Source organism: Pteropus alecto, unplaced genomic scaffold (assembly GCF_000325575.1).
Source record: "Pteropus alecto unplaced genomic scaffold, ASM32557v1 scaffold100, whole genome shotgun sequence".
NCBI classification, from domain to species: Eukaryota; Metazoa; Chordata; class Mammalia; order Chiroptera; family Pteropodidae; genus Pteropus; species Pteropus alecto.
In genome coordinates this window covers 1,132,258-1,151,433 of record NW_006430723.1, presented here as the reverse complement: position 1 = coordinate 1,151,433, position 19,176 = coordinate 1,132,258, and the positions used below count along the sequence as shown (strand labels likewise).

Below are 19,176 nucleotides of genomic sequence, written 5' to 3'. Positions count from 1 at the left end.
CCACAGCAGCCACCTGCCTTCTACTCCTGCCTTACCAGGTGTTTGTAATGAGGTCCAGACCTTGGAATTACCCAGCAGCAGCCTCAACAGCTTGGAGAGCTTGGAGCCCCCTCTTCGGCCTGGAGCACCCTCAGCGCAGACAGCTCAGCTGCTAAGCACATTGTGGGGAGGAGGACCTAGCCCCCAGGCTTACCTGGTGGGAAATCAGCAGGCCTGGCTTGCCCTGAGGCAGCACCGAAGACCCCGTTGGCATTTGCCTTTTCTTTCCTGCCTGGGGACCAGTCCTGAATCCTAAGGAGCCTGTTCAGGAGCCAGAAAAGTCAGAGTTCCGCATCTCTGGCCGGAAAAGCCCAGACGTTTGGAAGTGCAGGTTAAAGAAGCCTACAATTGGAAGCATGGAAGAAAGTGTACCTGAGAACCACCAACTACACAGCCTGGGCTAACAAGCTAAGAATCCAAGATCACTCCAGTACCTGGAATCCAGAGTAAACAGCAAAACCACAGCCTGGAACATGGAGGTCAGCATCTCTGGAGGCTCGGCTAATTCCCCGTCAGTGAATATATCTCAGGGCTAGATGCTGGGAGGAGGTAAAAGAGAAAGATAAAAAGCAATAGAAAGTGGAGAGCCTAGATGCCACTTCCTCTTAAGTCCTCAGAGCCAGGCTAAACACAAAGTTCTTTGAATTCATCAGGAACCACAGAGGTAGAATAGGTATTTCTACAGCTGGATCAGTCCCAAGGGCTGTATTACCCTGTACACCCCTCCCCATTATTTTCAGCTATTTGAAGCACATTGGGCTGTAGGATCTTCACGTTTAAGCTTTGGTTACTCAGAGTTCAACATGTTTATTCTTCAATTACCTGAATGGTGTTTACCCCCTGGTAGATGCATAATCCTTGCCGTGATGGTGGTGCACTCTCCTTGGAAGGGACCAGCACTTAAGACTGGGCACAGCAGGGTACGGAAGGGGAAAAAGGCTGCAGAAAACCGACGTGTTATCAGAGACATGTGCAAATGGTTTCGGCACGGTTTATGTAGTTTCTTCATCGTGGTACAAGATAACTATGAACGACAGGTTGTATTTGATGACCGCTTACTTTGGGCCCCTCCATACCCTGTGCCGAAACTACCTCTCCTTTTTGGCTGGCCTTCTCCTCTGGGACTGCAGAGCCGAGGGACCTGAGAGCCCGCCCTAGCGGCACTTGGTGCCTGCGGCAATGCGGCCACGCACAGCCCCTTACACTGACGACACTTCCGCCCGCGCGAGTGTTTCCGGGGCGGAGGTTACCATGGCTGCGGCTTTGGCTCGGCTGGGGCTCCGGGCTGTCAAGCAGGTTCGGGTTCAGTTCTGCCCCTTTGAGAAGAACGTGGAGTCCACGAGGTACGAGAGGGAGGGAGTGGGGATTGGAAGGGACGCGCCTTCCTCCCACTATGGGTCCACCCCCCTCGGCCCAGCACTCACACTGCTTTCCCATCGCAGGACCTTCCTCCAGGCTGTGAGTAGCGAGAAGGTCCGCTCCACCAACCTCAGCTGCTCAGTGATTGCGGACGTGAGGCACGATGGCTCCGATCCCTGCGTGGACGTGCTCTTTGGTGGGCTCGCGAGGGAGTCTGGCGGGAGTGGGCGGCAGGCAGCCCGCGCGCCCGCAGCCTGGGCCTCTCTGTCCTTCTTGTACTTGATTCGTTCGTTTCTTCCCCAGGGGACGGGCATCGCCTGATTATGCGCGGCGCCCACCTCACTGCCCAGGAAATGCTCACCGCCTTCGCTTCCCACATCCAGGCAAGGAGCGCGGCGGGGAGCGGGGACAAGCCTGACGCTGGTGCCGGGCGCTAACTGCGCGGAAGAGACTAAAAAGCCTGGGATTTGCTAGGACACTTATCCAAGAAAAGCTTGAATTAATCACTCAAATCATTATCTAGAGAGCCACAGAGAGCCCCCCGCCACACACACACACCCGCCCTCCGTGGCTACAAATTCAACCATTGTTTCTGGGACGAGACAGGATCCGGAGGTGTCTGGACAAACTTGAATTTATTTCACTTTTTTACCATCATTCATTGTTTAACCGTTTTGATTTTGGCTTCCCCCGTAACTCTCAAGGTACCTCTTGAACTACCTTCTTGGGTTAAACCCTACATTTCTGTTTGGCTTTAATCTCAACTTTTTTGTTATAGTCGGATTACCTACTACCAATTTTCTCCAAATCCTACCAACACTCTGTCCAAATAGAATTGATAATCTTACATACACATATACATACAAGCCTCACCCTCTGACTTGCCCATTACTTTTAAAGGTACTTCATCTGCCCAGCCACCTGGGCTGGAAACTACAGCATTATCTCTGGTTCTGTCCTCTCCTTTTTCCTGCATATCTAGTCAGTAAATTCTGAATATTGTGTCTTAAACAAAAGCTCTTGAAATATTCTCTTCAATCCTATTCTTCTCCTTATTGCATTCTCCCACCAGTCTCCTTTTTTTCTAATCATTTTTGAGGCTGCTTAATTTTATCTTTCCAAAGCACATCACTGGTTATATGTCTCACTACTACTTGTTTCAAAGAATAGTTCCTGAAGTACTTTTAGGCATTGTGCTTAAAGTATTTTTCATACTGAGTTACCACCTATTAGTATCAATCATGAAGTCAATTTAGGGGGTAAATCAGCCTTTTAAAAACAAAGTAAAATAGAATTAAAAGTATCAGAATGTATGACACATGGAATAGGAAGTATTTTTTAAGAAACTTAAGTTTTAAGCATATAATTATGAATATATGTGTATGTAGATGTATATATATATATAAAGTATGTGCATACATGTGTATCTGCACGTACGTAGTTGCAATAGAGAATTATTTCTTTCTGTAAGTTATGGGAAAAAATGGTTGCGAGCCATTCACTAGTTTAGAGAACTTCAGAATGCTCAACGAGGCAATCAAGGATCTTTAGATATTGGCTCCTGTGTACTTTGCCAAATACATTTTGCATGACTTTCCTACCACATTGTTATACTGCTTCTTTGCTTAAAAGAGTGCTACCTTCAAAGGGCTGTTTTTTCTCTCCCTTTTAAAAAAGAAAACTATCAGGAAGCAGTATAGTGTAGTTAAGAGCCAGAACACCTGGGGTTGAATCCCACCTCTGCCCTTAAGCAGTTATGTAACTTTGGACAAATTACTTATTCTCTCAGTGCCTGTCCCCTCATTTGTAAAATGGGGATAATAGTACTTACCTTATAAGATTATTGAGAGGATTGAATAAATTGATATCTCTTAGGCACCCAGAACATTACTGGGAATTAAATAAATGTTATGTAAGAGGCCTTGTCCTACTTCAGGTACACCATGAGAAGGCAGGGTTCTTTGGAAAAGACAGTAATGCTGAGAAAGATAGAAGACAGCAGGAAAAGAAGAAGATCAAATATGAAGTGGATTGACTCCATAAAAGAAGTCATAGGCATGAGTTTATAGGAGTTGATCAGGGCTGTTGACATTGGGGACATTACTCATTCATGGGTCACCAGGAGTCTGAGCCAACTCAATGGCAGGTCACACAAGAGGCTTTATGTTATAGTTGAAAAGATACAATCTAGATTTGAGTTTCCCAGCTCTGGTTAATTGGCTATTATCTTTGGCTAGACTTAACCACTCATTTGTAAAATGGGGATGGTTCAAACATTGCTATAAACATGGATCGAGCACTGGCACTGTATTTCTAGATTGTGAATTTGAAGTTGGGGCTGTTTTCTCTGTGTCCCCAGCACCTTGCATAGTGCCTAATACAGAGTGTACAATAAATATTTGTTGAACTTACATTTAGAATCTACCTTGTGCTTATAATTGATTAGTAGTACTAAGATACAAAGATGAATAATAAAACAGGTATGCAATAAATGTTACAATAGAGATGTGCACTAGGTGCAGTGGTAGCAAGGAAGACAAGACTGTGAATTTGGGCAGAAGGCTTGTCGAATTGTTGAATGAGCAAGAAGTTACCAGTGCAGGATGGAGCCAGAAATCAGATTATAGTGAAATAGGAAGTGGGCATGCAGCATAGCATAAAGTATTAGATTTATATATGAGTTTGGATGGGAGGTGTGATAATAGCTAGAGTAGCATAAAGGTATGGAGTAGAGTTTTTCAAAAGATGATAGGGATTCGTACTTTATGAAAATACCTTCTGTGGAGGAGAGACTACTCCTTAATGTGACTGCTGCCTGACTCACCGGGTAGATCCTAGCCAGAACAGAGATTGCTTCCCAAAAATCCCCTCAGAGACTTTGATCGACCTTTCCCAGCCCCAGGCAAGATTATAAGGCATTTTACTCCTATCTGGTTTAGGTCACACCCCTTAGCGCCTGTCATGTGGTGTGGAGGATATTCATGTCTTGCTGCTACCCAATACGCACCTTATATGAAAGTTCCCTTAATAAATTCTAGATGTAATGATGGAATTGTCAGCCTCTTTCTCCAGTCTTTTTGCCCTAGGGAATTTTACGTAATACGGTGTATGCTGAGCTGTTGGTGAGAAATAAGTAACTGAATCTAAGCGCTCTGAACCACCACCAAATGTAATGTTGACTCTTCTAGGTCAACTTGAGATGCTGATGCTACCCCTTTCCTACAGTCTTTCCTGGCCTGGACATAAGTGACCCTTAAGCTCCTTTGCTTCCTGGGTTGTAGAAAAGAAAAAATATGCATTCTCTAAGTGCCCACACCACCATTATTGTCCTTTTTAGGGTTCATCTAGATAAGGAATCTTGTAAACTGATGGAGATATGATTTGTCTAAAGTGCAAAGATACTGCTGGAACAGATTTAAGGCTTCCTCTTGGGCCCACTCCAGCACTCTCCACTAGGAAAGTGAGCAAAAACGATCCAGTTTGATTCCGATACACCTGGGTTCCAAGTGCCCCACTTTCTGTCTCCGGCCAGGGCCAAGTGACTTTAACTTTCTAAGCCACAGTTTTCAGCCACCTGAGTGGGGCATGGTAGGGAGAGGTTAAAAGTAAAAGCATCTCAGGTGTGTATGTATATATACATATAAGCCATAATATGTAATATACATATATATGTATATACACACACACACACACACACACATATATGTATACACACACACATTTGAAATATATTTAAAAGAGCGCAGTGTGAGATTGGTTTCTTTTTTTTTTTTCTACTAGCCTGTAAACTCCGTGAGGACACCAAATAAATGCTAACCCAGTGAACGCGGAGCCGACCCAATGACTAGCCCTGTGCCACACCCGCGATAGCGGTTCGGAGCTCGGTGTCTTAACCTGACGTAGCGGGGCTGGACTTCCGGCAAGAGGCGGAAGCAGAGCAGAAGGCCGGGGCAGGCTGTTGCTGCTGAAAAATCTGTGGCTACCCGGCGCTGCGCTCGAGCCGAGGAGGCGAGGCAGACCTCGGGCTCCTTTGCCGCCTCCCGGAGCTCTCACGACGCCGACCTCCTTGCCAGAATGGCTCGGGGCGAGCGGCGGCGCCGCGGAACGCTGGCAGATGGAGCGCGGACCGCTGAGGGGGCGTCTCGAAGCGGCACCGCGCGACGGGACAGCCGTGTTGGCATGACCCGTGGCACGGTCGCGGGAGCCGTTCTGGCCATCGTAGTCCTGCCTCTGGCCCTGAGTCTGTCGGGAAGCTGGCTGCTGGCGTGGCATCGCGCGCGGCAGGCGGTCACGCTGCACTCCGCGCCCCCCGCGCTGCCTCTCAACTCTTCGAGCCCCGCCGTGGCCCCGCACCTCTTCTGGGGCACTTACCGCCCTCACGTATACTTTGGCATGAAGACTCGCAGCGCTCAGCCCCTCCTCACCGGTAACCGGGCCCCAGCGGGCAGGCAGGCGAACTCTTAATCTGGATGCCCCAGCTTCATGCCAGAGCAGGAGTGGGGAGGAGTGGATCAGGAGAGTTATGAAGAGGGATGACCCTGAAGTTCTCAGAGACCCAGAGGGACAGGATCCTTTCTCTCTCTCTTTGACTTACGTGGCCATTCTACCCCCAGGACTGATGTGGGCGCAGCAAGGGCCTGCCCCAGGGACCCCTAAGCTCAGGCACACGTGTGAGCAGGGAGACGGAGTGGGTCCCTATGGCTGGGAGTTCCACGACGGTCTCTCCTTCGGGCGGCAGCACATCCAGGATGGGGCTTTAAGGCTCACTACTGAATTCGTCAAGAGACCTGGGGGTCAGCACGGAGGAGACTGGAGCTGGAGAGTGACTGTAGAGCCTCAGGTCAGGGTCTCAGGACACCGTTACCCCAGCTCAGACTCCTTCCACCCTTCCTTTGCTGCCAGGAATGCAGTATGAAGTGGGGAGGAGTGGGTAGTAACAGCTCTGAGTCTGCCTGCCTTAAACACTTGCCTGTAAGATCATCTCTATTTACTATCTCTGGTTTCCTTTTCTGTAAAATGGAGATAAAAATAGCACCTAACTCAACAAGATTGTAAGAATTAAAGGAAATAATATATAGTGTTCTTAGCATAATACATGGCATAGAAGTGCTCTCTTATTTCCCAGAGAACCATGTGCAAGGCTCTTTATTTCATCCCACTGTGTGCTTACCTGCAGTGACCCTCAACACTGCCAGATGTATGTTTCTCATGTTGCTCCTACCTGGTGCTCCTTTCCCTCAATAAGTCTGATTCTCAAGGGAGAATGCCAATCTAATGTTGTGTTTTTCTGTCCTCTGTGGTCATCCAGGCCCCAGGTACCTCTGCCCTCCCTTTGGTGTCCTTGTTCTTCTATGTGGTGACAGATGGCGAGGAAGTCTTAGTGCCAGAGGTTGGAGCTAAGGGGCAGTTGAAGTTCATCAGTGGGCACACCAATGAACTTGGTGACTTCCGTTTTACACTTCTGGCACCAACCAGTCCTGGGGATACTGGTCCCAAGTATGGCAGGTAACTGGGGGAAGAGAGTGTGGGGTGGTGGTAGGGGTGGTATGGATGCTGACTTGATTTCTTTCTCCCCTACTCTGCCCTCTTTCCAGTTATTTTCCTTCTCACTAGGCTCCAGTCCCTTGCATTGCCAAAATCCTCCCATACTGACTCCTGATCACCTCATATTTCTTAGTAATACCCTTTACTTCCTCCTCAATAATACTTCCTATTTATCTTTTTCTCTTCAAGCTACAATGTCTTCTGGTCCTCCAACCCAGGACTTCCCTTGCTGACAGAAGTGGTGAAGAGTCGCCTAAATAGCTGGTTTCAGCATCGGCCCCCAGGGGCCTCCTCTGAACGCTACCTTGGCTTGCCAGGATCTCTGAAGTGGGAGGACAGAGGCCCAAGTGGGCAAGGACAGGGACAAGGGCAGTTCTTGATACAACAGGTGACACTGAAAGTCCCATTTTCAATGGAGCTGGTATTTGAATCAGGCAGTGCCCGGGCAGAAAACCAAGCCCTGGGGCAGCTGGCAGGTAGCCTGCTGACCCAGGCCCTGGAGAGCCATACTGAAGCCTTTAGAGAGCGATTTGAGAAGACGTTCCGGCTGCAGGAGAAGGGCCTGAGCACTGAGGAGCAGGCTTTGGGTCAGGCTGCCCTCAGTGGCCTCCTCGGTGGAATTGGCTACTTCTATGGACAAGGTCTGGTATTGCCAGACACGAGTGTTGAGGGGTCTGAGCAGAAGGTGGCCCCAGCCCTTTTCCCACCTGTCCCTCTCTTCACAGCAGTGCCCTCCCGGTCATTCTTTCCACGAGGCTTCCTCTGGGACGAGGGCTTTCACCAGCTGGTGGTCCAGCGGTGGGATCCCTACCTCACCCGGGAAGCCCTAGGCCACTGGCTGGGGCTGCTCAATGCTGATGGCTGGATTGGGCGGGAGCAGGTGCTGGGGGATGAGGCTCGAGCCCGGGTACCCCCAGAATTCCTGGTGCAACGGACAGTCCACGCCAACCCCCCAACCCTACTTTTACCTGTAGCCCACATGCTAAAGGGTGGTGACCCTGCCGACTTAGCCTTCCTCCGCAGGGCCTTCCCCCGCCTGCATGCTTGGTTCTCTTGGCTCCATCAGAGCCAGGCAGGGCCAGTGCCATTGTCTTACCGCTGGCGGGGCCGGGACCCAGTTTTGCCAACCTTATTGAACCCCAAGACACTGCCTTCAGGGCTAGATGACTATCCCCGGGCTTCACACCCTTCAGCCACCGAGCGGCACCTGGACCTGCGGTGCTGGGTGGCACTAGGTGCCCGTGTGATGGTGCGGCTAGCAGAACAGCTAGGAGAAACTGAGGCAGCTGCAGAGCTGGGCCCACTGGCTGCCTCATTGGAGACAGAGGAAATCCTGGATGAGCTACACTGGGCCCCAGAGCTAGGAGTCTTTGCAGACTTTGGGAACCACACAAAAGCTGTGCATCTAAAGCCTCAGTCCCCTCAGGGGCTAGTGCGGGTAGTGGGCCGGCCCCATCCTCGCTTACAATATGTGGATGCATTGGGCTATGTCAGTCTTTTTCCCTTGCTGCTGCGGCTGCTGGACCCCCACTCATCCCGCCTTGGTCCTCTGCTGGATGTTCTAGCTGACAGTCGTCATCTCTGGAGCCCCTTTGGTTTGCGCTCCCTTGCAGCCTCTAGCTCCTTTTATGGCCAGCGCAATTCAGAGCATGATCCTCCCTACTGGCGGGGTGCTGTGTGGCTCAATATCAACTACCTGGCCTTGGGAGCTCTCCACCACTATGGGCATCTGGAGGGTCCCCACCAGGCCCGGGCTGCCAAGCTCCACAAGAAGCTGCGTGCCAATGTGGTGGGCAATGTGTGGCGGCAGTACCAGGCCACAGGGTTCCTGTGGGAGCACTACAGTGACTGGGACGGGAAGGGCATGGGCTGCCGCCCTTTCCATGGTTGGACTAGCCTTGTCCTACTGGCCATGGCTGAAGACTACTAAAGGGGGAAGGTGGAAGGGGAGCCAGGCCCCTTGTGCCACTCTGGACTAGAGGGACAAGGTCTCTAGCTTCTTCCCCCCAGTCCTCAGATACCAGTTTCAGACTCTCCTCAGCTCATCTCAGGTTTCTCCTTACTGTCATCCCATATAGCTCTGGGGTGAATGTGAATTCGGAGTCTATTTTTCTAAATAAATTGAAAAACCATGCCAAACTCTTGCTCTTGCCAGCTTTGCCTCATCAAGAGGTCTTAATCCAGGCCTTAGGGATGCCTGCTGTCTTTCAGAGAAAGTACAAAAAGTGGCCATTACCTGTTCCCTCCAAATCCAATGTCAGATTAAGTGCAGTGCAGTGAGTTGAGCACTAGTCCACCCAAGTCCACAAGCATCTGGTTCACTTTAATGAGATCAAAGGCTCCTGTGTATGTTGTGGGGGTTAGAGCTAGCACAGTCCCCCAAACACTGCTCCTCTCCTCAGGACTCCAGCCCTTTTAGGCAGATTCTAGGAGGGCAGGGAAGAGGCAGAGAACTGAAGGAGTTGGGACCAGGGCTGTTTCTGGTGGACAAGTAACCCCCTCTAAGACTGCTTATGGGATGTTCCCTTCACTGGAAGTCAGCCCCACAGGAGAAACCTGGAGCATGGGATCTAGGGGCAGCACAAAAGGGGAGTGGTCCCCCAGATCTGGCTGGGTGACACTAACCCTAGCCTCCTTGAGTGGCTCGCCATCACTAGAGTCAGGACAAGGGCAGAGCTCAATACCCGAGTCACCGGTCAGGCGGCGATAGCGGCAGGAGAGGGGTGTGGGGACAGGGCTCACCCCTGCCTCAGTCCCACCCTCCTGATGAGGGGGGGCACTCTGGTGGGAGGAAACACCTTCCACATTTGTTCCCTCGTAGTGGGCAGAGCAGCTAGAAGCAGAGGAGCAGCAGGTGCATTCCCTGGAAGCAGTCAAGGGGCAGCCTGAGGCCACAGTGTAAGGAGGCGGCGGTGTGCCCGGGTGGTGAACCACATCCTCATAGGCTGGAGGTTTGAAGGCGCTGAGGAGGCCTGCAGGAAAGAATGGCATGGTTGGTTGAAGGCAACCAGGGGTGAGGTGGCAGTCACTTTCTTGTTAGGGAAAGTGTGCTTTGAAATGTCTAGGAAGAGAATGGGGATGATTCAGGGTCCTGGTTTGGGAAGAGCCATTGGTAGCCCGGAGTCTCGAGTCACTCACGAAGGTCAAGCAGTGAACCAGTAGGGACAGGGCCAGCCCCATGGCATGCCCCATGGTAGGCCAATAAGTTGATCTCTCGCTGCCGCTGCTGTTGCTGCAGCCGGAGTTTAGCCCGTCGATGGCGGAAGGCACAACAGCAGCTAAAAAGGATGAGGACAGTCCAGAGCAGCCAGAACCCTGCAGGTGATAAGGAGGAAGAGTCTTAGATACCTCAAGCAGAGAAGGGTCCTTGAAGTCTGGAATTCTGAGGTCTAAGGGAGGGTGGGCAGAAGGACCTGCGAATAGCCCTGTTGGAGACTCACACCAGAGTTCATAGTAGTAGGTACAGCAGCCAGTCTCCCCGCAACAGTGACCACTCTCACAGAGGTAGGGCTGGTTGTTCACTCCTGGGCACAGCTCTCGAAGCTGGGAGCAAGGAGGCACTTAGATTCAAGGGCAATTCTAGCCCAAGGCACTGTCTACTCCACCCCTACCTGCTGCATGCACATACAGAAGAATCCCACCCTGTGAATCAAGTTTAGTTAAGAGATCTATGGAGAGGGAGAATAGTGGTGTTGAGAGGAGTGTTCAAAAATCTGAAGGGTTGTCACCAAGGAAGAGGATTTGGAAGAGCAAGAATCAGTCTAGAGAACAAGATGAAGGTATGGACATACAGAGCTGCAAATTTCAGCTTTGCATATAGGCTGGCCTCCAAGGTGTTTTCTGTTAATGGAGTGTTTTAGTAGAAGCCAGAAGGCTGAGCTATCTCGGAGCCTTGGACAATGGGCAAGGGGTTTAAAGTAATTTCTAAAGCTAAAATGCTTTCATCATCCCCCACGGCCTGCCACTCCCCATCCCCAAGGTGATCTTTCCACCCTCGGGTCTCAGACTTCCTAGAGTAGAGAAGGGGCAGGGTGAGACCCAGAGCAGTGCTCCCAACCAGATGGGATTGCTGTGGATGATGAAGGATGGCATCCAGGGTGCGACTCTGGGTTCCAGGTCCTCTCCAAATTGCTCCCTCAAGAGAAGACGCTGCTGGATTCTGTTGTGACAATAGGCACACAGAAAAATATCACGAATAACTGTTGTAAGACAGGGAGCCTCCCTGGGGCCTCACTATGCCTCTGGTCACTGGAGAGCCACTGCAAGCTCCCACTGCAGCCATGAGATGGGTCTATGAGGCTGCAGGAAAAGTCAACTGCATGCATCTACGTTACAAAGTTTAGACAAAGAGTGGAAGGGGCATATTTAGGAACTTCACAGTACCTTTAACTCCGTGAGCTCCTCCCCTATCCCCACCATTCCAAAAGAAAGGGGCAGTAAAGGGGAAAGGGAAATAAATGGCTGTCATGACAGGCTTTGGGAGCTGTTGGGATACCTGCTGTTGCGGCACCCGAAGTGCCTCCCAGGCCTCTTCGCTGCTGTTCCCGCTGCTGGCCTGAGCCATGCCTCCACCTACAGCCCCCAGAAGACCACAGCCTCCTCTACCGCCAGCTGCCCCGCCCCTGCCACCTCTGCCGCCACCGCCATGGTCCCTGCCCGGCCCATCTTCACTGCCGCTACCATCACTCCGCGGTCGGAGCTCCCATCCGGGGAGAGCTCTGCCAACTAGAACCCAGGTTGCTCTATCCTACCAATCAGCATCGCTCTTCGGCACATGAGCCAATAGGAGCGGATCGGAGGCTTCTCCCGGTGACCAATACACAGCAGCGCCTACGCCACTCTCCCAGACAACAAGAGCTTTCACAAAGAGTGGGGTAAGGCTCGAACCACGGCCCTGACAGACAGCGCCAGTAGCCAATAGAAACAGCAGAACAGGCTTCGAATTGTCAACCAATGAACGGCCGTCCAGAAGAGCAACTTTCCCCGCTGATTGGTTCGAGCCCTGCTTTCGGCAAGACGCCAAAAGCCTAACCACGCCAGGTAATTCTGCTGGAAATCCTGCTGGAAGAGGTAGCAGGATCCCAAGTCAGTTGGAGTCTGGGAGCTAGCGGCCAGTCTTCCTGCGGCCTGGCGTCGACGCAAGCTCCGACTGGAGCAAGATGTGTGTACGTGGAATTGGCCTCCCATACCCCATTCTCCCAATTCTGTACAAGTCGGGACACCGGATAAAATTTAATAGGGTGGGGAAGACACTGAATCCAGGCAGGAGAGAGGGCAGAGAGTCTGAGTTAAGGACCTTACGTAGCCAAAAGGGGGGATCCAGGCCCCTCGGGCCCCCCCAGCCTCATCTGCAGGTTGATGCGGTAGCACTGAAGGCTGCAGAGCGCCTGGCCAGTGCGGGAGCAGGCGTACCGGCGCGGGTGCGGGCAGCCAGGGACAGAGCATCGTGGCGGAGGGCCAGATAGAGATGGTCGCTGAGACACTGGCACGGGGGTGGGGACGCCCGGTGGGAAGGAAAGGGTGGAACCCTGTGCCCCACTACTGTAGCGCACCATGGGGGCCGGGGCCACAGTCCGCCCTCCCCTCCGTTCGCCCCGAGCAGCCCCTCGGCCTCCCCGCCCGCTGGGCGCCGCAGTCTTGGTGAGGCGCTCAATAGTCTGGTTCTTGTGCTCCTCAGCCCGCCGCGCAGCCTGCAGCCGCCTCTTACGGGCCCGCTCCTCGCGCTTTAGCAGCATCTCCTCGGTGAGGGCGGGGGCAGGGCAGTCCCCAGCCACAGGCAGTGGCAGCATCGGGGAAGGCTGACTCTGCGCCTTCTGGAGCAGAGCTCGCTGGGGAGAGACAGATGGAGTCAGAAAATGGTCAGGCGAGGTCCGCAGGAACTGGGAAGGGGTAAGGAGTAAGGGTGTGAGGGTACGTAGAAAGCAGGGTTTCAAGGAGCACAGGCCTTGGGAAAAGGGGTGGAATGTGCACCCTTCTCCAGGATCCCTTAATACTGCCTCCTCCCAGGTCTCCAACTTACAGCTTTAGATCCTTGACTCTCAAGGTAAAGAGTATTAGTAATGTTACTTGCCTGTCCTGTGTACCATAACTGCACATGTCTGGGAGTTTTGGTTGTTGTTTTAAATCACTTTATCTCAATGGATAGCATCAATTGGATAACTGCTCAAGCCAGGTTTAGCCTTGATTCCTCTTCCCTGCACCCAACAAATGTCTACTTCCAAAATATATCCATCTCCAACAACTTCACCTTGCTTCAAGCCACCACCATCTCTCACATGACTACTTCAACAGCTTTCTACCTGCTGTCCTGGTTTCATTCCTTAACTCCACTAAGAAACCAAAGCAATCTATGGAAATGTAAGTCAAATATATCACTTCTCTGCATACAATTCCTCCATGTCTTAGTCACACTTATCCTCCTTGACCACTAGGCATGTTCCACTCTCAGGGCTTTTGTGCCTGCTGGTCTCTCTGCCTGAAAAGCTCTTCTGGTATTGGAAATGTTTTCTCTTCATAGAGGTCATCCCTCCCTATCTAATGTCTCTTTTCCACCACTTTCTGTTTCATCACTCTGTTTTTGTTATAAACCTAACAACTTTTCAAAATTATTTACTTATTTATCCCCCCAATACACACATGAATATCAGCTCCATGAGAACAGAAACCTTGTTTGTCTTTCCTCCATCACTGATTCCCCACTGCCCAGCAAAGTTCTTAGGACATGCAAGGTTCTCTCTATATATTTGGTAACTGAATAAAGAATGAATCAATTTACCTGTCGAGCAGTAAGCAGCCGTTCATTGATTTCCTTCTTGAGGTCTCCATTGTCATCCAGCTCCCCCTTCTCCAGGGCATCCAGCCACCTCTGTTCCTCCTCTTCCTCCTGACCCCCTAAGCCCCCTGATAGGTCACGAAGCGGGGAGGGGGACAAATTACTGTCTTCATCTGGAAAGTTGGAGAGATAAAATAATTGTTCAGATGGAGCACCCTAATTTGCCCAGGTTGATGCTGGGATACTCAAAATTCTCACCCCATCTCGAACAAAACCTCTCCCCTTAACCACGTATAAGAATAAACCCCACCTCCAGATCCTTCTCACCCAGCCAGGCACGGTACTGCTCAAGGGGGACCCCTTCCATAGGCTCCTCTTCATTATCCACAACCATAAGGGGAGAGGGTGAGCGAGGCCCCTCAGGAATCACAGTGAAGGTAGGAACACTGCAGAGAAGCAACACCACACTGTAAGCTGAGCAAGTGTCTCCCTTCTGCTTAGTAGCTACTTCCAGCTTTCTCTACACCCTCTACTATTCTTGCTGCCTTAACCTAGACCCTTAAGTCAGTGTCCATTCTCAGTCTCCTGGAAAGCTCAGCCAGCTTCCCCTTCTATCTTTGCCTGCTCCTAAAGTTCCCCAGGTAAAACCTTGGCTCTCTTAGCCTCACCTCTTGGTGCCTAGGACCTGCCCACCCAGCTTGATTTTGAGTTTGAGCTGGGGCTTGGGAGGAGATGGCTGTGTGGGCCCAGCCTCTTCTTCCTGGTGGTGTTTCTTCTTGTGTTTCTTCTTGTGCTTCTTGTGCTTTTTTTTGTGCACTCCGTGGCCGTGAGCACTCGCAAGACTCAACTCCAGCGCTTCCCCTGCGGAAGGAGAGACTCTCAACGGTGTTCGGTAGGAGCGGAGCAGTGAGAATCCTGAAGAACTCAATACCCCTTAAGAGGTCCCACTCTTCCCGCGGTACTCGCGGTTACCATAACAACAGCCCTGCCTTTCTCCTCCCACCTGTGGCGAAGTACCTTGGAAGCTCCGAAGAGGAAGACAAGGACTCCTTTTCTGTGAATGCCTAAGATGCTTTATCGACCTACACGTACCTGGCTCAGGGGCCTCCATAGCCCCAGAGGTGCTCCCGCGCCGCCACAGCTTACTCATGGGGTCTTGCTAGGAAACGAGGCTGGCAATGGTCGGGACACAGGCAGACATGCCTTTTCCGCCCCGCGGAAGAACTAACACCAGCAAAATAATCGGTCACTTCCGGTGCGTGGCAACCATGCTTGTGCGGGGCATGCTTTGCGGCTAAAAGTCCTCCCAGAGAAACAACAATACTCCCAACAAAAGTTCCGGACCCTTTGAGGCTGGTACAACTCAAATGGGCAGGGCTTTCCCCTGATTTCGTCTCTCCACACCGGATTCTAGAGCTCAGCGCGGGCGATTCAATTATTATTACACTCAGGCGTGGTGAGCATATGCTCCGGACCAAATTCGAGGCTAGGCTATGAGAATACAAAGATGAATATGAACACTTTCCTCTGTTTTTGAGGAGCTCACAGTTCGGTGGAAGAATAATACATAAGGAATTGTATTGCTGGCAAAACGGCAGAAGTGCTTAACAGCACAAGTGCCCTAGGAGCAGAGCAAGTGGTATTTAAGCCTAAATTCTCATTAGTAGAGAAATGGGTAAGTGAATTATGGTGCATCTGTCCAATATGGACCATCATGTTGCTAACAAAAGTTAAGAGTGATCAGTAATTGATAAAATTGGCATGGAATTTAGATCAGAGTGGATAATAACACTGAAAACAATCTAGGTGTTCCTCTTATGAAACAACAAAATAATATGGTGTATGGATTTGGTACATCCATATAACGGGAAGCTCTGCTGCTATTAAAAGAAATGAGGCCCCAGGAGTTTACTCAAGAAACTGGTGATGGCAATTCTGATGGGTGACTGGGGAACAAGGATGAAGGGAGACTTGTTTTTCATAAAATACCCTTTTGTGCCTATGGAATTTTGTATAAAATGTGTTTTACCTAATTAAAAAAAAAAAGAACAAGGTAGATCTATGTGCTGATATATGAAACAAGAAAAGCAAGTTTTAAAATGATGTGATCCCATTTTAAAAGGCATAACATGCTACCATATGCATAGAAAAAAATTAAGGAATGTATACTATACCATTATTGGTGGTTATCCTTAGAAGTTGGAGAACTTTCACTATTTAGATCCATAATGAATTTTCTTACAGCCCATATTTATCACATTTATAATTAGAATAAAGCACCATCTATATACATATATTTAAATATGTATGATATGTGTATCTGAACAGGGTAGCAGCAGTGAACAAAAAAAGAACTGATTCAAGAGATTTCATTGGTTAAAGGAATCAACGAGAAATTTTATGTGAGAATTCAGTCAGTAAGTATAGTATAGTATAGTGATTCAATGTACTATAGAGATTCAAATTAAGAGAATAGACTTTGGAGTCAGACAAGCCTATTATCAAATCCCAGTTCTACCATATGGACAAAAAAGGGGCCACATACTAAACCTGACAAGCTCAAGGCAGGCCCTACAAACTCAGAGACCAAAAGCAACCACATAGAATGGCGGATAGTCATGTCTTAGGCCTATAGCTTCCTCGAAAAAGGTCAATCTTTACCTTAAGTGAGCATGTCTATTGTCTTTTTGTATCTAAGATAACATACCTTTGAAATGTCAGAGTAATCCCTTTTTTGGGACCCCTGAGGGCACAACCCACTGCACCAAAGCATTAGACCACAGAACCCTCATTGTTATCTTGTTCCCCACATACCATCTCTATGTGCTGTAAATGTTGTTAACTATCCTGTACCCACCAATGTAAAAGGAGTGTGTGTCTCTCTGTTTTACTTTTTATCCAATCCCAGAGATTTCTCCGCTTTGCTTTCTTTCACCTGCTTAGTCTACCAATGGTTTTCACGTAACCTCCTTACATCTCCTCCTTTGACTCTAATGTATAAAATAAGCTGCCAATTCTCCAAAATTCTCCAGAGCACTTTCTCAATTCGTTGAAATTTTGCCTCCTGGCAATTGTCATCAGTTTGGCTCAAAGTCATAAAAATTCTCCACATATTTGGATGTTTCTTACATTGACAACCATCTATTAGCATGTAATCTTGGGCACAAAGTTATTTAAGCTCTCCGAACCTCAGATTTTAATTTTGTGAGATGGAATGAAGTAGGACCTACTTCACAGGGCTCTTTCAAGGAGTAAAGCAAATCTAGAATGTAAAGTACCTAAGGTAGTATCTGTCACATGGTAGATGTTCAATAAGCAAACAACAATAATAAATGACTTCAACATTTTTAGCCCAAGTATTTTAAGGGAATAAGGTGTTTTAAATAAAGAGAACATAGGGAGAGAAGCAAATAAAATGAGAATCATTTCTTTCTGCCTAAGGTACATTTGTAGAGCCTGTGGGAATGCCCAGATGAAGATGGGCTGCTGAGAGAAGAAGCCAATGCAGAAAATGTGAGTGGGGGTATCATCGGCATAATAAGAGGTCCCTAAAGGGAAGAGAACAGATGAAACATTCCAGCAAGAGCAAGTAGATAAAGAGGAAAGGACCAGAAACACATCTGAGCGGGCACCTGTCCTGGACGGGTAGGCAGACGAGCCAGGCTGGGTTGAGAAGAGGAGGTCAAGAGAGGCAAGAAAGGCATGCAAAGGCAGGGAGTATCAGCAGATGAAGGCTATGATCAGCTGTGTACAGACCCGCAAAGGGCAGGCTGAGCTCCAAGAAAAGGATGCATTCTAGTAGGGTGTGAAGGCAGTAGTCAGTCCTCTATCACCAGGAGTTAAAGAGAGGGATCACCTGCAGTTAGTGTTAGAGTTTATAACCTGCTTTCATATCCCTTCTCTCCCTTGATCCCCATGGTAGTGCTGTAAGGGAGATGCTATCGTTCCCTCAAACTGAGGCTCAGAGAAGTTAAATGATTTAGCCAATCAAATAGGGAGTGACAGAGCCCGACTCAAACAGAAGCTTCCTGACACTGGGCCCAGTGGTGTTTCCTCAACATCCTAATACCCAGTAGGGAGAAAGTGGGGACAGCAAGTAGCCACTGGCTTTATTATTTTGTTTTGTTTTTAGTTTTGCTTTGTTTAGAGTGGGAGAGATGTGAGTACGTTTGTAAGCTGAAAGGAATAACTTTATCCTTCCGAAAAGTTCTTGGCCTTATTTTTTAAATATAATTTATTTTGAAATAATTTTAAACTTACAGAAAAGTTGCAAGACCACAAATAACTTTTAAATCTTCAGATTTCTTTTAGGTATCTCTTTGCTGATTTACTTCAACTGATGGTTTATGGAGTACTTCCTACGTGCCAGGCACTGTGCATAAAGCAGTGGACAAGACAGACCGTCCCTCCCTGGGGAGCTTATAGTATAGAGAAGCGACAATAGATAGTCGCTTCCTTTCTTTCACCTCATCTATCCTTTGAGGTTTATCTCAAAGGCCACAAATTTTATAAAATCTTTTGATCTGCCTTTCCCACCAACCAGAAGAACTCCATTTTCCATGTAAATTTTTGCAAGTTGAGGACGTTTGTTGTTTTTCCTGTCCAGCATCCATTCCCTCACTGTAAGCTGAGCAAGTGTCTCCTGGAACAGTCTTTGGGAACCACTTCTCCCCTCCTCTCTCTTTCTCAGCTCACTGGGTTCTAACTGGTCTCCAGGAGTGTGTTAAGTAGTCCAGGCCTGGCCCACTGGACAGAGAATCCTCCTTAGTCTAGTGATTGGTTCAGGTCTGGCCACACCTCTGGCTACATAGATTGGTTTGGGAGGGATAAATGATCCCAAATGGCCCATAGTGAATACAAGACACATGTAGGAGCTTCAGGAAACAGCTCTCTTTTCCACTAAAGTTAAGCCTGAAAAGATATAGACTCAGAATTTTTGGCAACAATCATGTTATGCTGTGGAGAGTGAAGCCAACATGGAGGAAAGAAGAGCCAGTTGTTGGGAAGAGACAGGATCCTTGCATCACTGAATGCCAGGGTAGAGCCATATACAAAGCCTGATCGCTGGTCATTTTAGTTCCTTAGGGCAATAAATTTCCCTTTTTGCTGAAGTAATTTTAAGTCAAGTTCTTTAACAAAATATTGAGTAATTTGCCATAACAGAGCAATGCTAACCTGGGCTGTCTAAAGCTAAAGGCTGATATTTTTCTGGCTCCAGCTCATCTACTATGAAGGAGCCTCTCTCTCTCTTTCTCTCCAATAAGTTCTGAAGTCCCCAGGAGACTCCTCATGTGTCTTTAGCAAGCTAATCCTCTGCCATTTCCTTCTCTCTCGGTTCTCTGGAAGTGAGGAGGGCCTTCCCCCGCCTTCTTTTTTTTGAATGGAAAATGATAACCCCGTTTCAGCCACACAGCAAAGAGTGATAGCCATTTTTGACACCGCCATATCCTCTCCCATTTGAA

The 19,176-nt window shown here is 49.1% G+C and overlaps 5 protein-coding genes and 1 long non-coding RNA gene across 15 annotated transcripts in view; 3 read left to right on the top strand and 3 right to left on the bottom strand.

Moving 5' to 3' along the window:
• The window catches only part of CCDC142 (coiled-coil domain containing 142), a 6,787-nt gene extending 5,817 nt beyond the window's left edge, over positions 1-970 (top strand). For 2 of the 3 annotated variants that reach the window (XM_006905207.3, XM_025049394.1), the window contains exon 9: positions 39-970. In XM_006905207.3, coding sequence (XP_006905269.1) covers positions 39-295 — 257 coding nt within the window. In that variant the 3' untranslated portion in view covers positions 296-970. The remainder of the gene's footprint in view (positions 1-38) is intronic. The other variant, XR_003047386.1, reaches the window with a different exon arrangement.
• The window catches only part of LOC107196000, a 3,239-nt gene extending 2,261 nt beyond the window's left edge, over positions 1-978 (bottom strand). For all 5 annotated transcript variants that reach the window (XR_003047393.1, XR_001517308.2, XR_001517307.2 and 2 more), the window contains exons 1-3: positions 862-978; positions 474-578; positions 194-381 (exon numbers count right to left, since the gene is read on the bottom strand). This is a non-coding gene — a long non-coding RNA (uncharacterized LOC107196000). The remainder of the gene's footprint in view (positions 1-193; positions 382-473; positions 579-861) is intronic.
• Positions 979-1,190: 212 nt separating this feature from the next.
• MRPL53 (mitochondrial ribosomal protein L53) lies at positions 1,191-5,306 on the top strand. Of its 2 annotated transcripts, XM_015593006.2 has the most exons (4): positions 1,191-1,382; positions 1,482-1,594; positions 1,702-1,781; positions 5,179-5,306. In XM_015593006.2, exons 1-4 carry the CDS (start codon positions 1,219-1,221, stop codon positions 5,212-5,214), a joined length of 393 nt encoding a protein of 130 aa, XP_015448492.1. In that variant the 5' UTR covers positions 1,191-1,218; the 3' UTR covers positions 5,215-5,306. The 2 variants fall into 2 exon arrangements, with proteins under 2 accessions (XP_015448492.1, XP_006905270.1); XM_006905208.3 differs by lacking the exon at positions 5,179-5,306 and having other exon boundaries at positions 1,702-4,450.
• A 9-nt stretch (positions 5,307-5,315) lies between these two features.
• Positions 5,316-9,081, top strand: MOGS (mannosyl-oligosaccharide glucosidase). The gene is made up of 4 exons (XM_006905203.3): positions 5,316-5,824; positions 6,012-6,238; positions 6,707-6,903; positions 7,132-9,081. The coding sequence occupies exons 1-4, from the start codon at positions 5,473-5,475 to the stop codon at positions 8,870-8,872; spliced, it is 2,517 nt and encodes an 838-aa protein (XP_006905265.1). The 5' UTR covers positions 5,316-5,472; the 3' UTR covers positions 8,873-9,081.
• A 159-nt stretch (positions 9,082-9,240) lies between these two features.
• WBP1 (WW domain binding protein 1) lies at positions 9,241-12,006 on the bottom strand. Of its 3 annotated transcripts, none has more exons than XM_006905202.3 (5): positions 11,438-11,677; positions 11,000-11,101; positions 10,383-10,485; positions 10,081-10,257; positions 9,241-9,914 (listed from the first exon to the last, which is right to left on the bottom strand). In XM_006905202.3, exons 1-5 carry the CDS (start codon positions 11,504-11,506, stop codon positions 9,454-9,456), a joined length of 912 nt encoding a protein of 303 aa, XP_006905264.1. In that variant the 5' UTR covers positions 11,507-11,677; the 3' UTR covers positions 9,241-9,453. The 3 variants fall into 3 exon arrangements, with proteins under 3 accessions (XP_006905264.1, XP_006905263.1, XP_015448474.1); XM_015592988.2 differs by lacking the exon at positions 11,438-11,677 and adding an exon at positions 11,694-12,006 and having other exon boundaries at positions 9,245-9,914; positions 10,981-11,101; XM_006905201.3 differs by lacking the exon at positions 11,000-11,101 and having other exon boundaries at positions 11,438-11,705.
• A 149-nt stretch (positions 12,007-12,155) lies between these two features.
• INO80B (INO80 complex subunit B) lies at positions 12,156-15,005 on the bottom strand. The gene is made up of 5 exons (XM_006905200.3): positions 14,807-15,005; positions 14,383-14,575; positions 14,042-14,160; positions 13,718-13,887; positions 12,156-12,770 (listed from the first exon to the last, which is right to left on the bottom strand). The coding sequence occupies exons 1-5, from the start codon at positions 14,862-14,864 to the stop codon at positions 12,240-12,242; spliced, it is 1,071 nt and encodes a 356-aa protein (XP_006905262.1). The 5' UTR covers positions 14,865-15,005; the 3' UTR covers positions 12,156-12,239.
• Between the last annotated feature and the right edge of the window lie 4,171 nt (positions 15,006-19,176).

Coding starts and splice junctions, on each gene's coding strand:
- WBP1 (XM_006905202.3), bottom strand. CDS start 11,506: ATGGCTCAGGCCAGCAGCGGGAACAGCAGCGAAGAGGCCTGGGAGGCA. Junction 11,102..11,437: donor TTCGGGTGCCGCAACAGCAG/GTATCCCAACAG, acceptor TTGTCACAACAG/AATCCAGCAGCGTCTTCTCT. Junction 10,258..10,382: donor CTACTACTATGAACTCTGGT/GTGAGTCTCCAA, acceptor TATCACCTGCAG/GGTTCTGGCTGCTCTGGACT.
- MRPL53 (XM_006905208.3), top strand. CDS start 1,219: ATGCGGCCACGCACAGCCCCTTACACTGACGACACTTCCGCCCGCGCG. Junction 1,383..1,481: donor AAGAACGTGGAGTCCACGAG/GTACGAGAGGGA, acceptor TTCCCATCGCAG/GACCTTCCTCCAGGCTGTGA. Junction 1,595..1,701: donor CTGCGTGGACGTGCTCTTTG/GTGGGCTCGCGA, acceptor TTTCTTCCCCAG/GGGACGGGCATCGCCTGATT.
- INO80B (XM_006905200.3), bottom strand. CDS start 14,864: ATGAGTAAGCTGTGGCGGCGCGGGAGCACCTCTGGGGCTATGGAGGCC. Junction 13,888..14,041: donor GCAGTACCGTGCCTGGCTGG/GTGAGAAGGATC, acceptor CCAACTTTCCAG/ATGAAGACAGTAATTTGTCC. Junction 12,771..13,717: donor GGCTGCTTACTGCTCGACAG/GTAAATTGATTC, acceptor GTCTCTCCCCAG/CGAGCTCTGCTCCAGAAGGC.
- MOGS (XM_006905203.3), top strand. CDS start 5,473: ATGGCTCGGGGCGAGCGGCGGCGCCGCGGAACGCTGGCAGATGGAGCG. Junction 5,825..6,011: donor CGCTCAGCCCCTCCTCACCG/GTAACCGGGCCC, acceptor TTCTACCCCCAG/GACTGATGTGGGCGCAGCAA. Junction 6,239..6,706: donor GAGTGACTGTAGAGCCTCAG/GTCAGGGTCTCA, acceptor GTGGTCATCCAG/GCCCCAGGTACCTCTGCCCT.